This window comes from Podarcis erhardii (genome assembly GCF_964252035.2).
Source record: "Podarcis erhardii genome assembly, chromosome: Z".
Taxonomy (NCBI): domain Eukaryota; kingdom Metazoa; phylum Chordata; class Lepidosauria; order Squamata; family Lacertidae; genus Podarcis; species Podarcis erhardii.
This window is the reverse complement of record NC_138504.1, coordinates 30,597,290-30,608,892: the sequence shown is the minus strand read 5'-3', so window position 1 is coordinate 30,608,892 and position 11,603 is coordinate 30,597,290. Positions and strand designations below refer to the sequence as shown.

At 44.4% G+C, this 11,603-nt stretch overlaps 1 protein-coding gene and 1 long non-coding RNA gene across 2 annotated transcripts; one reads left to right on the top strand and one right to left on the bottom strand.

The window, feature by feature from the left end:
• Positions 1-39: 39 nt before the first annotated feature.
• Positions 40-5,095, top strand: LOC309333651. The gene is made up of 2 exons (XR_014152641.1): positions 40-2,269; positions 2,321-5,095. It is a non-coding gene; the product is annotated as an uncharacterized lncRNA (long non-coding RNA).
• Positions 5,096-5,311: 216 nt separating this feature from the next.
• Positions 5,312-7,966, bottom strand: LOC309333547 (uncharacterized protein). The gene is made up of 2 exons (XM_081847225.1): positions 6,171-7,966; positions 5,312-5,577 (listed from the first exon to the last, which is right to left on the bottom strand). The coding sequence occupies exon 1, from the start codon at positions 7,613-7,615 to the stop codon at positions 6,632-6,634; it is 984 nt and encodes a 327-aa protein (XP_081703351.1). The 5' UTR covers positions 7,616-7,966; the 3' UTR covers positions 5,312-5,577; positions 6,171-6,631.
• Positions 7,967-11,603: the final 3,637 nt, after the last annotated feature.

The following is an 11,603-nucleotide window of genomic DNA, read 5'->3' as shown; positions in this document are numbered from 1 at the left end:
ATAAGCAAATTTATTATTGATCTTTTAATTTTTATACCACTTAGCATATGAAAAATATCTCTACGTGGCGTACAAAAACCAAAAGAGCAATAGACAACTTAAAGAAAATATTACAAAAATACACAGTTACATATAAAAATGCTAATTAACTAACACAAAGTTACTAATATATATAAAAATCATATATAAATCCATATCAATTTATTTTCCTTCTGACACATGCCTGATATTTGGAATTTGGTTAAGATTAAAATATAAAGCAATGTACTTTTTTTAAAGCTTCATTTTTTCAGGAAAAGGTACAGTAATTTTATGATTTATCTCAATATGTTTTGTAGGACTTAAAAGTTACATCAAAATGGCATTTGATCAAGCTTATAAATTTTTACATTAATTGGCAATTAATTTCAGAACATGAGAGAGGTGCTTAACCTATGTAATGAAATAGAACATATTTACATGGTTAGGTGTGTTTCAAAACTTTATAAAAAGGTAAGCTGCTGTTACTGGAATTTTGAGTTTTCTTGTGGAAAATTCACCACTTTGCCTGCTTATAGAGCTCTGGTAAGGCAAAATTGTGTATACATTTTGCTCATTCTCTATGTTTTTGTATCAACTCCATGATTAATCTTACATTCTGCAACAGGATTAAGATTTTGCTAGTAAATACTTTTAAACTGTCTGGTCTCAGAATGAAATATATCTGTTTCTCTAATTATTTTTATCTGGACACAGGTGTGACCATTTGCACTCAGTTTCCTGTGAGATCCAGAGCTTGCTAACCACACAGGTGTATTTAGGCCCTGATTTAGGGTCTGATCTGCCAATCTGGGCATAGAACATATGATCTGTACTGTGGGCAGGTTCCCACATGCATCCAGTGGCATCTGTTTTGTACAGTCAGATGCCAGTCTCCTGGCATATGTGTCCATTCCCTGATTACTGTAACACTCTGCATCTGTGTATGGACCATGATAGATATTCTTAACACTCATATGCTGATAGAACTCTCATATTGCCACACAAGATGGCATTACTGCCATCCGTTCACAATATCCATCTGCCGACAATCAGAGCTCATAGTATCAATCCCTGCTCTGCATAGAGCAAACATGTATTAGAGAGGAATGTGGTTGCGTGATCCCGCTCACCTTCCCATGTGCTTAATTCTAAATGCGGCTGCACCCTGAAAATAAACTGCATGTAAAACAGTAAAGCGTAGAGGAGTTCTGAGATGCTCTGCATTCATGAAGCTGTCAGGAGCAGTCATGACTCAAACTGGGAAGCTTTGCGATTGTGTGTGGCTGCCCTCATGTGATGATGTGCAGCATTGCAAGTTGCAGCATCCACCTAGTCCAGTACAGTACTCGAATGTTTCGTTCCATGGACCACTTGAAAACTGCTGAGGTCTTGGTGGACCACTTAATTATTTTTCTGCCTCTTGCAGGAGTTGCAATGTGCTGTGCTAGATGCTGTAAGATTTGTGCTTGTATTTTTATTGCTTCTTTTATTTCTTATGTGGTACTTTATTGTATTACAACTGGCATTGTGAAGAGTTCAGATTGTAACAGAGTAGCATACTATATCAGATGTCCTTGAGTTATTGTGTTAGAAGAGAGGTAGGAAAGCTCTTCTCCCATCTACTTTCTCCATGCCAGGTATAATTTCATGTCCGATACAAAATTCCTCTGTATGAACTGAGATTGCTCATCCAGACTTCATTTTGTGTCATGTTACTAGGCACAGGTCCACACTTTAAAGCTCTGTCCAAGCGCCTCTCTTTCCCTGGCGCTTATTACCCCATGAAAACCCACTCTTTACCACCAGAAACAATTTTGTGGAAAATTCAGATTGCAGTTTCTTCCAATTCCGTGTTAAAGAGCAGGTTTTCCTGGGGAAAGCGGTGGGGAGGGGAGAAGAAGAAGCACTCAGACACGGACCAGGAAAGTCCAGACCTGTTCATATAAAGCAAAAGGCAAAAGGTAAATGTAGGTGAATCCCTAGCATGATGAATGCTTGCTTCTGTTCATGGACACATGACATCATAACAGCATCAGATTTAGGACTGTCCGGGCGTTTCCCCTGCATTGGGTGCCAAGCTGAAGGGGTGCAAAATAGTACACTCTGTTCTAAAATGAATTATTGTGAAAATAAGAAATATTTAGGGGACAGCACCAAATTTTGTGCTCACTCAGGGTGCCATATTACTAAAATCCCCCTCTAGAAACAAGCAGGCAAACTCCTTGTCCCAGAAGATGGGGGGGGGGAGGTGTGTCAGGGACCTTCGGACCTTTGCCCAGAGCACCCAAGGAGGTCAGAGGCAACTTGAGAGAATTTGCACCCCTTCCATTTTTCCATGCACAAGCCCCATACTCTGGAGCCAGGACTAAGCAAAGCATCCTTGCAAGTGGGGTGTGTGCGCATGTCCGTGTGTGCGTGTTTGCTAGGGGCAAAGCAGCAGCAGGTTATGTGTTAACTCAAGAAGAAAACCTAATCATTCTAAACACAAAAAACACTAAGCACTATATTAACAACTTTTTAAAACACTTGTAGTCTAAACTTCTCATCTGTTTTTTACAATATTAAAATATTAGCAAATATTAATGAGTGTTATAGCATTCTACTACAGAGTGATATAACAATATAACACTAATTTTATCAAAAAGAAATTTTCTGCTCACCATTTTAGCAACATTTTAGAGTTTTTTCTCATTAAATGCTTATGATACTCACTTCTGATGCAAAACAAAAATCAAATACTTTTTGTCTTATGCTATGGGTTGCAATTAGCAATGACATTTAAATAATGAATAAGCACTAAGTGCTGAATACATAATTGATATTTTAAAAAATTGGAAAGATGATACCATGGCCCTCTTTCAACAGTGGAAAGAAAATATGACTACTTTTGCAAAATACAAACGGACCAATTTCAGTTGTAGATTGTGTATGGACAAAAATAATGATATTTGGAATGCATTTATAAAAAGCATAATAACTTGTTAATAATTTTATACTCATTAGAATAACCATACTACTTATATACCTATATTTTGTTTTGTACCACAGTCTCAAGCACTTTTTCACTTTGTTTGTCTACTGTAAATTTTCAATAAAATATATTTTTTTATTTAAAAAAGTTCACGGCCACTCTTGTGAATTAGATCTTGCACTTAGCCACCCACTGCAAATTTTCTCCTGGCCATTTGTGTACAGTGGTACCTCTGGTTGCGTACTTAATTCATTCCGGAGGTCCGTTCTTAACCTGAAACTGTTCTTAACCTGAAGCACCACTTTAGCTAATGGGGCCTCCCGCTGCTGCTGCGCAATTTCTGTTCTCATCCTGAAACAAAGTTCTTAACCTGAGGTACTATTTCTGGGTTAGCAAAGTCTGTAACCTGAAGCGTATGTAACCCGAGGTACTACTGTAGAGTAGACAGAACATAGCACGAAATGTACACAGAAAAGCAGCGATTCCCCCAAAAATGTGGCAAGTCATTTGCAATGGGGCTGGACATTACAACAGATGGGCAATGTTTTATTAGTGCTAAGAATAGGAGTGCCCCCACCCCACCACTACCACCTCTGTCCGCACCTTGCCTTGCCTTCTGAAAGCAGCATCCTTCTGTTTGAATCCCCCACCCCACTTGTTCAATAAATATTGTTACATGGCTGCTCTTCCTCAGCAGAGATCACACACCAACCGCGCAAGAAAAACTCCAGCATTTTAAAACATGTAAACCACATCTGGTTCACAGCCATTTCTCTACTTCTTCTTCCAAGTTCTGATGAATATCACATTGCAAATGCTAGAAAGAGGTCAGCAAACTTTTTCAGCAGGGGGCCAGTCCACTGTCCCTCAGACCATGTGGTGGGCTGGAATATTATTTTGAAGGGGGAAAATGAACGAATTCCTATGCCCCACAAATAACCCAGAGATGCGTTTTAAATAAAAATACACATTCTGCTCATGTAAAAACATGCTTATTCCTGGACCGTCCGAGGGCCGGATAGAGAAGGTGATTGCGCTCGATCTGGCCCCCAGGCCTTAGTTTGCCTACTCATGTGCTAGAGGGAGGCTCTCAGTTAGTGAAAAGACTGCATCCTGCCATTAGCTCCCACAGGTGAATCTGTCTGCTGCTAGCACCTGTCTGTCTTGGGAGACGTTGGAGGAGTGCACATTTGGGGGGCGGGGTTTCTGTGGCTGTAGAGACCAGTGTGGGAGAGACATGTTTTGTTGCAGCTGGGGCTGCATGCCTTTGTGTGCATGGGAATCCACCCCCACCCCCATGTGAAGGAGCCATGGGGCATTTTGAACTGCAGGTGGTGATAGCATATTGTAAATGTAAAATGCTACCCACACATTTATCAGAGAGGGAGATTTCAACATAGCCTTCCTGCTATCATGCTAGTTGACATAACTGTGCAGGGAGATTTATATATCTCACATAGAGGAGCAAATATGTGAATACAGTGGTATCTTGGGTTACAGATGCTTCAGGTTACAGACGCTTCGGGTTACAGACTCTGCTAACCCAGAAGTAGTACCTCGGGTTAAGAACTTTGCTTCAGGATGAGAACAGAAATTGTGTGGTGGTGGCGCGGCGGCAGTGGGAGGCCCCATTAGCTAAAGTGGTACCTCAGGTTAAGAACAGTTTCAGGTTAAGAGCGGACCTCCAGAACAAATTAAATTCTTAACCCGCGGTACCACTGTATCATCATTTGAAATGGTACTGCTCCATAGGAACATAGGAAGCTGCCTACTGAGTCAGACTGCTAGTCCATCTAGTTTAGTATTGTTTACACTGACTGGCAGCTGGGGTCTCATTACTTCGTATCTTAAATTTTACTGATTGCTTTCAAAGCGATTTCCTTTGGTCACCTTTGTTTATACTGATGATTCTTGAGTTGTCACAAGTCACTATGTAGCCAGGTATTGGTAAGAGCGGTTGATTTTCTTATAAATTAGTTAACCTACAGATATGTCAGGCGAAGGCTTGTGCATTTTTGTTGAGTTATATATAAACATTTCATGCTAAAGATTTTCTCAACCCTTATGCTTTCATAAAAATGCATTAAAAAAAATTTCATGCAACATTCTTTGCTGAATTTTATTGTGTTATTATCTTCCTTAGTGGGTGGGCCCCCAAAAAAGTTTTGGGACCACTCGGCTACACATACTTTCCAAACACTTGAAGCAAGTAATGGTTTCACATCTGGAGGCAAGAGAGGAAATCTCCTCTGTCCCCAGGGCCGTCTTAACCATAGGAGCCAGGGTTGTGGGGCACCCAGGCTCTGGGCTCTCAAGAGCCCGCCGGCCGGTTGGAATGCTGCGGTGGGCTCTTCTGCTGTGGGCAACTCTGTGCCACAAGTTCGGGGGCGAGTGGGCCAGCGAGGCGCTAAGGCAGCCAGCCGGCTCTGCCCTCCTGCGTGCCAGGGATTGGCATAGGGCCGTGAAGAGGCCCGCCCAATGCACGCTGCTTACACCACGAGGTGCCCGGCTTCGCTCAGTCGCTGATGGTGACGCCCTGGACTGGTCTGTTGTGCTGGGCTCCTTATGTTTCCTGTTTTCTTTTCCTGAGGAGAGTTTTTTTTAAAAAAAGGTCAACAACTCTGGGCAACCTGGGGGGGGGCGCAGTGCGGATCTTTGCACCCCAGCGCAGCATACGCTTAAGACGGTCCTGTCTGTCCCCTCCCCTGCCATCCTCCCTCCAAGATTTCTCTTTCAGGTCCAGCTACTCCTCTAGCTGCCAAAATTTTCCTGTGGCTGCAGCCCATGTTCCTATAGGGAAAGTAAAAGAGGCTTTTCCTGTTTGCAAAATCACTGCTCCCCCCCCCCCCCAATGGCCGCGATTTGCTGAACTCCACTGCCATATAGGGTTGAAAACCCCCACAATCCAACTTGAGGGGCGGGCTGGAAGGGGTGGCCCTTGCCTTAGGAAGCCCAAAAATGATGTCACACTAGACTTTAGGCTACAACAACAGGAAACTGTTTACACTGACAAATGTGGGAGGGGGAATTGCTGCCCTGTGACCCTGCCCTCACGCCCTCCTCGCTTCCTTGGTATATCTGCTTCCTCTGATTAAACTATACTACAAGGGGGCCTATGAAAAGAAGGAAAGGGGGATGGGAGGCAGATGCACCATTGATTAGAGTCTCCAGCACCCACCTCCACACATCGTAGATTTGCATCCTGGCTGGTCCTCCTGAGGAAACAAAGCTGGAGGGTGGCAAGGAAGTCTAGTAACCCACAGAATTGGTGGCAATATTAGCAATACAATGCAAATGAGCTTTATAAGAATAAGAATAATAATTTTTTATTTATACCCCGCCCTTCCTGGTTCAGAAAACCAGGCTCAGGGCAGCTAACAACAAATTTAAAACACTTAATTGATGCAACAAAAAAAGCATAAAATACAGTATAAAACATTAATAACAATAAATTCAGAAATCAAAAATCAATTTAGGGGGGAAATCCATCCAATAAACATTAGACGATCACCAGAGCTAGCTAGCTAAGTTAGTCCTATTTGGGCCAGCGAGGAGACCAGGGGAGAATTAGCTGTGGGATTCCAGAGCAGGTAATCTTCATAAAAAGGGGAGGGGGAGGGAAGGAAGGGGAACAAAAGATCAGGCCAGTTTCAAATTGAAAGCCGGGCGGAATAGCTCTGTCTTACAGGCCCTGCAGAAGGAAGTTAAATCCTGCAGGGCCCTAGTCTCATGGGACAGAGCATTCCACCAGGTTGGAGCCATCTCTGAGAAGGCCCTGGCCCTGGTGGAGGATAATCTGACTTCCTTAGGGCCCAGGACCTCTAAACTATGATTATTCATGGACCTTAAGGTCCTCTGCGGGGCATACCAGGAGAGGCGGTCCTGTAAATACGAGGGCCCTAAGCCACAAAGGGCTTTAAAGGTCAAAACCAGCACCTTAAACTTGACCAGATACTCCACCGGGAGCCAGTGCAACTGGTAAAGCAGTGGGTGAATATGCTCCCATGGCAGGGACCCCTTGAGGAGCCTCGCTGCAGCATTCTGCACCCGCTGGAGTTTCTGGGACAGTTTCAAGGGCAGCCCTGCACGGAGCGAATTACAGTAGTCAAGCCTAGAGGTGACCGTTGCATGGATCACTGTGGCCAGATTGGGGTGGGAAAGGTAAGGGACCAACTGCTTAATGTGGCGAAGGTGGAAAAATGTTGCCTTGGCTGTTGCTGTAACCTGCGCCTCCATGGAAAGGGAGGCATCAAGGATTACACTCAACCTCTTAACGGAAGGCACTGGCACTAATTGGGGCCCCGCAAGAGAAAGGAGTTGGTCCCTCATCCCTATACCATCCCAACCCAGCCAGAGGACCTCTGTCTTCGAAGGATTTAGTTTCAATCGGCTCCCACAAAACCATCCAGCCACAGCTTCCAAGCATCTAGTCAGTGTGTCCAGGGTCGAGTCGGTGTGGTCATCCATCAGCAGATAGAGCTGAGTGTCATCAGCATATTGGAGACAGCCCAGCCCAAAGCTCCAGACAATCTGGTCAAGGGGGCGCATTAAGATGTTAAAAAGCATTGGGGAGATGATTGCTCCCTGCGGCACTCCACACACCAAGGAGTGGCGCGACAACATCTCCCCCCCCCCAAGCGCCACCCTCTGTCCCTGACCAGAGACAAAGGAGCACAGCCATTTTTAGGCTATGCCCTGTATCTCCACGTTGGCGAGGCAGTGGTCCAAAAGATCATGATCGACCATGTCAAAGGCTGCTGACAAATCTAAGAGAATCAGCAGTCCAGACCTGCCTTGATCCAGTTGTCTACGGAGATCATCTGTTAGGGTGACCAGAGCCATCTCGGTCCCGAAACCAGGACGGAACCTGGACTGAAATGGATCTAAAGCTGATGTTTCCTCCAGAAACCTACCAAGCTGTTCAGCAACTGCTCTCTCAATTACCTTACCCAGATACGGAAGATTTGAAACTGGACGGTAAGAGCGGACACACCACTGCTTCACTCCCCTGGGAATGTCCCTGTGCCAAGGGACAAATTGATAATTTCAACCAGGGGGATCCACGTGACATCTGGGCACGCCATAATCAGCCAAGACAGGCACGGATCGAGGAGGCAAGTGGTGGGCCTACCAGCTCAGAGGAATCTTTCTACATCAGCAGAAAGTATCCGATTGAAATGGTCCAACACTGGACCTGAAGACAGTCGAGGGGCCTCCAGTTCTGTTACTGTATCTAAATTGGCAGGGTGGTCACAGCGGAGCAACAGGACTTTCTCCGCAAAAAAGCTCGCGAATGCCTCACAGCTGTGAGTCGAATTTGTACTTAAATTTGGTTGTCCTCCTAAGGATGTTATTGACCTAATTATTCTAAAAAGTTGTGCCGGGCGAGAGCTAGCGGATGCAATGTAAGCTGCGAAGTAAGATTTCTTAGCAGCTTTCATAGCCATCTCATAGGCTTTCATAAGCGTCCTATAAGATGTTCTTGAAGCTCTGTCACGAGTCCGTCGCCATACTCACTGTAGCCATCTGAGATCCCGATTCATTTTCTGGAGCTCCTCGGGGTCACAGAGGGTGCTTAGGCGCAATCTCATTGATGGCCGCCAAGAACTGGTTATTCCAGTCCTCGACAAGGTCATCTAATGAGTCGCCAGGAAGAGCAGGGTCCCGCAAGATAACCTCCGTGGGCGAGCCCAAATAGGCTTTGAGATGAAACTGAGGTAGATGAGGTGACTCTTGGGATCCCTCCCAACTCTGCAGTTCTGTGATTATTCTAGGAGGGCAACTTGATGCAAAGCAGAAAATCCCACCCTGCCTCTTCCTCTGCTGCCCTCAGAGGCTGAATCTACCACCTGAGACAACTGCCTCACTGCACCTCATGGGTAGCTCCAGCCTGGAAACAGTAGCCGCAGTTCTGAGGTGGCAGTGGGGCAAATGAAATGAAATGAAATATTGAATGCAGCCTGAAATCTTACCAGGAGGGTGCAGAAGAATATCAAACAATGAACAGCAACTGCACAGAGGACTAGAATCTGCACTCTAAAAACATGCTTACAAGCATTCTAAAAACAAGTGAAAAAGCACTCCCCCCAAAATACATATCAAAAATCATTCTGTCACACAGTAACTTCAGGGTTGCCAGGAACAGCATCTTCCAACATTCATCTTTCACTGGGTGGCCCCTTTGAAATCTCTAATATTTTGAGAGAGGGTCCTGATGTTGGGTTTGGCACCTTAATCCACCCTTGAATCAGAAATGCTGAGGTGAAAAGAGGCAGCCCTTTTCAGGGAGGGAGGATTGAGCCAGGGCATATTTATTGCTCCTCCTTTTCCTCCTCTGCTGCCCCAGGCTCCAGTTCATGACTATCCTTACTGCTTGCTTTCCCTTCAGGGGGAAGGCTCAACCCTCCCCCCACTGCTACACAGGGTCCAGCCTTATGTCCAAGATTCCTTCACACTCATAGTGACCCTTCAGGGCTCTCTTTCACTACTTTGTTAAACAAGATCCAGAGAGCCCAGCATGGCCTGGCTTTCTTGGGATCCCAAGAGGCTAAATGACCCCAAGAGAGTAAATCAAAGGTCTAGGGCATGGGTAGGCAAACTAAGGCCCAGGGGTTGGATCTGGCCCAATCGCCTTCTCAATCCGGCCTGCAGATGGTCCGGGAATCAGCGTGTTTTTACATGAGTAAAATGTGTCCTTCTATTTAAAATGCATCTCTGGGTTATTTGTGGGGTCTGCCTGGTATTTTTACATGAGTAGAATGTGTGCTTTTATTTAAAATGCATCTCTAGGTTATTTGTAGGGCATAGGAATTCGTTCTTTTTGCTTTTTCTTTTTCAAAATATAATCCGGCCCCCCACAAGGTCTGGGGACAGTGGACCGGCCCCCCTTGGTCTAGGGATAAAGGGACAGTCTGTGCAGCCCTTGTTCCAGCCATGCAAGTGAAGCTGAGCAGCCCAATGAGCCTGGCAGGGTGTGCAGAATTGTTCTAGCAATGCCGACAGTGCTACCAGGTGATGCTTTCTGTAGGAAATTATGTCAGGGTGATCAGGCATGGGTGTTAGTGCAGCGTACACATACCAGTGTGTAAATGATTCGGTTTGTGCAAACGTAGCTGAGGTTAGGTGGGTAAGAACCACAGCTGTTTTCAAAGCCAATAAGAAAGAGCCAGCAGGGCCTACTGGTCTGAGTGTCGAGCTAGGAACTGGTAGAGACTATATTTCAAATCCCCACTCACTGCCTGCACTCCATGTCTGGATCCAACACGCACAGACAAGAAACAGCCGCCAGTCATCCAGGGCTGGATGTGGGAAACACTACAGATGGCTGAGAAGACACCTAGAGAAGTTACTGCTAAGAGAAGCAACCCATTATCTTTTTTCATATATCATTTTTAATATATTTTTAATTATTTAATTTTTTTTATTTTTATTTTTATTAAAAGTATACCAAAACATTTAATGTCATATACAAAAAAACAACATAAATTTCTTTTTGCCTTCCCACCCCTACTTTCCTGCTGTTTGTTTTTTACTTCTTTTTATTAGCTTTTACAATACATGTGTTCTTATTACATCAACTTCACTATCATGAATTATTTCAGTAATCCATTGCTTATATTTCAGCCTGTTATTGATGGCAGTGCTTCGGCCACCAAGCATTGCTAGAATATTATTATTATCATTATCATCATCATCATCATCATCATCATCATTATATATTTATGTATAATCCATTTCCCCCCCTGACTGGACTCTAGGCAACTCACAGATAAAAAACAAGAAGCACTAAAAACATAGGAAAAACAACCATTAAGAAACAATTAAACATAGATAGAACTAAAACTATATTTATATAAACTTACTTTAAAACATACATATAATTACAATAAAACAGCAAGAGACCAGCCCTTTATTCTAAAGCAGTCAATTCACCAAAGCCGGTTTGAACAAGAAAGTCTTCTCCTGCCAGTGGAAGGACAGCAAGGAGGGAGCCAACCTGGCTTCTCTAGCAAGGGAGTTCCAAAGTCTGGGAGCAGCCACTAAGAAGCTCCTCTAACACAGCCCCACCAAGCATGTCTGTGAGGGAGGTGGAACTGAGAAAAGGTCCTCCCCAAAGAGCTTAAACCCCAGACAGGTTCATAGGAAGGAATGAACGTCTGGCTTTCAGACAGCTTGCATCTGAGCCATGTAGACTTAAGTCTAAAAGAACCCTGTTGGCTCATTCCATAGGCCAATGTGGTCCATCATTCTATTCTCACAGTGGCCAACCAGATGCCTATGAGTAGCCTGCAAGCAGGACCCAGTTGCAACAGCCCTCTTCCCAATTGCAAACTCCTGAGGGCAGCCAATTCCTGCCGAAAACAAGGCTTGCAATTGGTACTAATCACCAATCAGCTGATCCATGCCAACTGCAAAGCCTGCTAGGATCTGCTGTACTATTGCCCAACTCTGTTCTCTAGTCAAAACAAAAAAATTCCTTCCAGTAGCACCTTAAAGACCAACTAAGTCAGTTCTTGGTATGAGCTTTCGTGTGCATGCACACTTCTTCAGATACACTGAAACAGAAGTTTCCAGACCTTTCTATATAGTGAGAAGGTGGGGAGGGGTATTA

Coding starts and splice junctions, on each gene's coding strand:
- LOC309333547 (XM_081847225.1), bottom strand. CDS start 7,615: ATGTTGTCGCGCCACTCCTTGGTGTGTGGAGTGCCGCAGGGAGCAATC.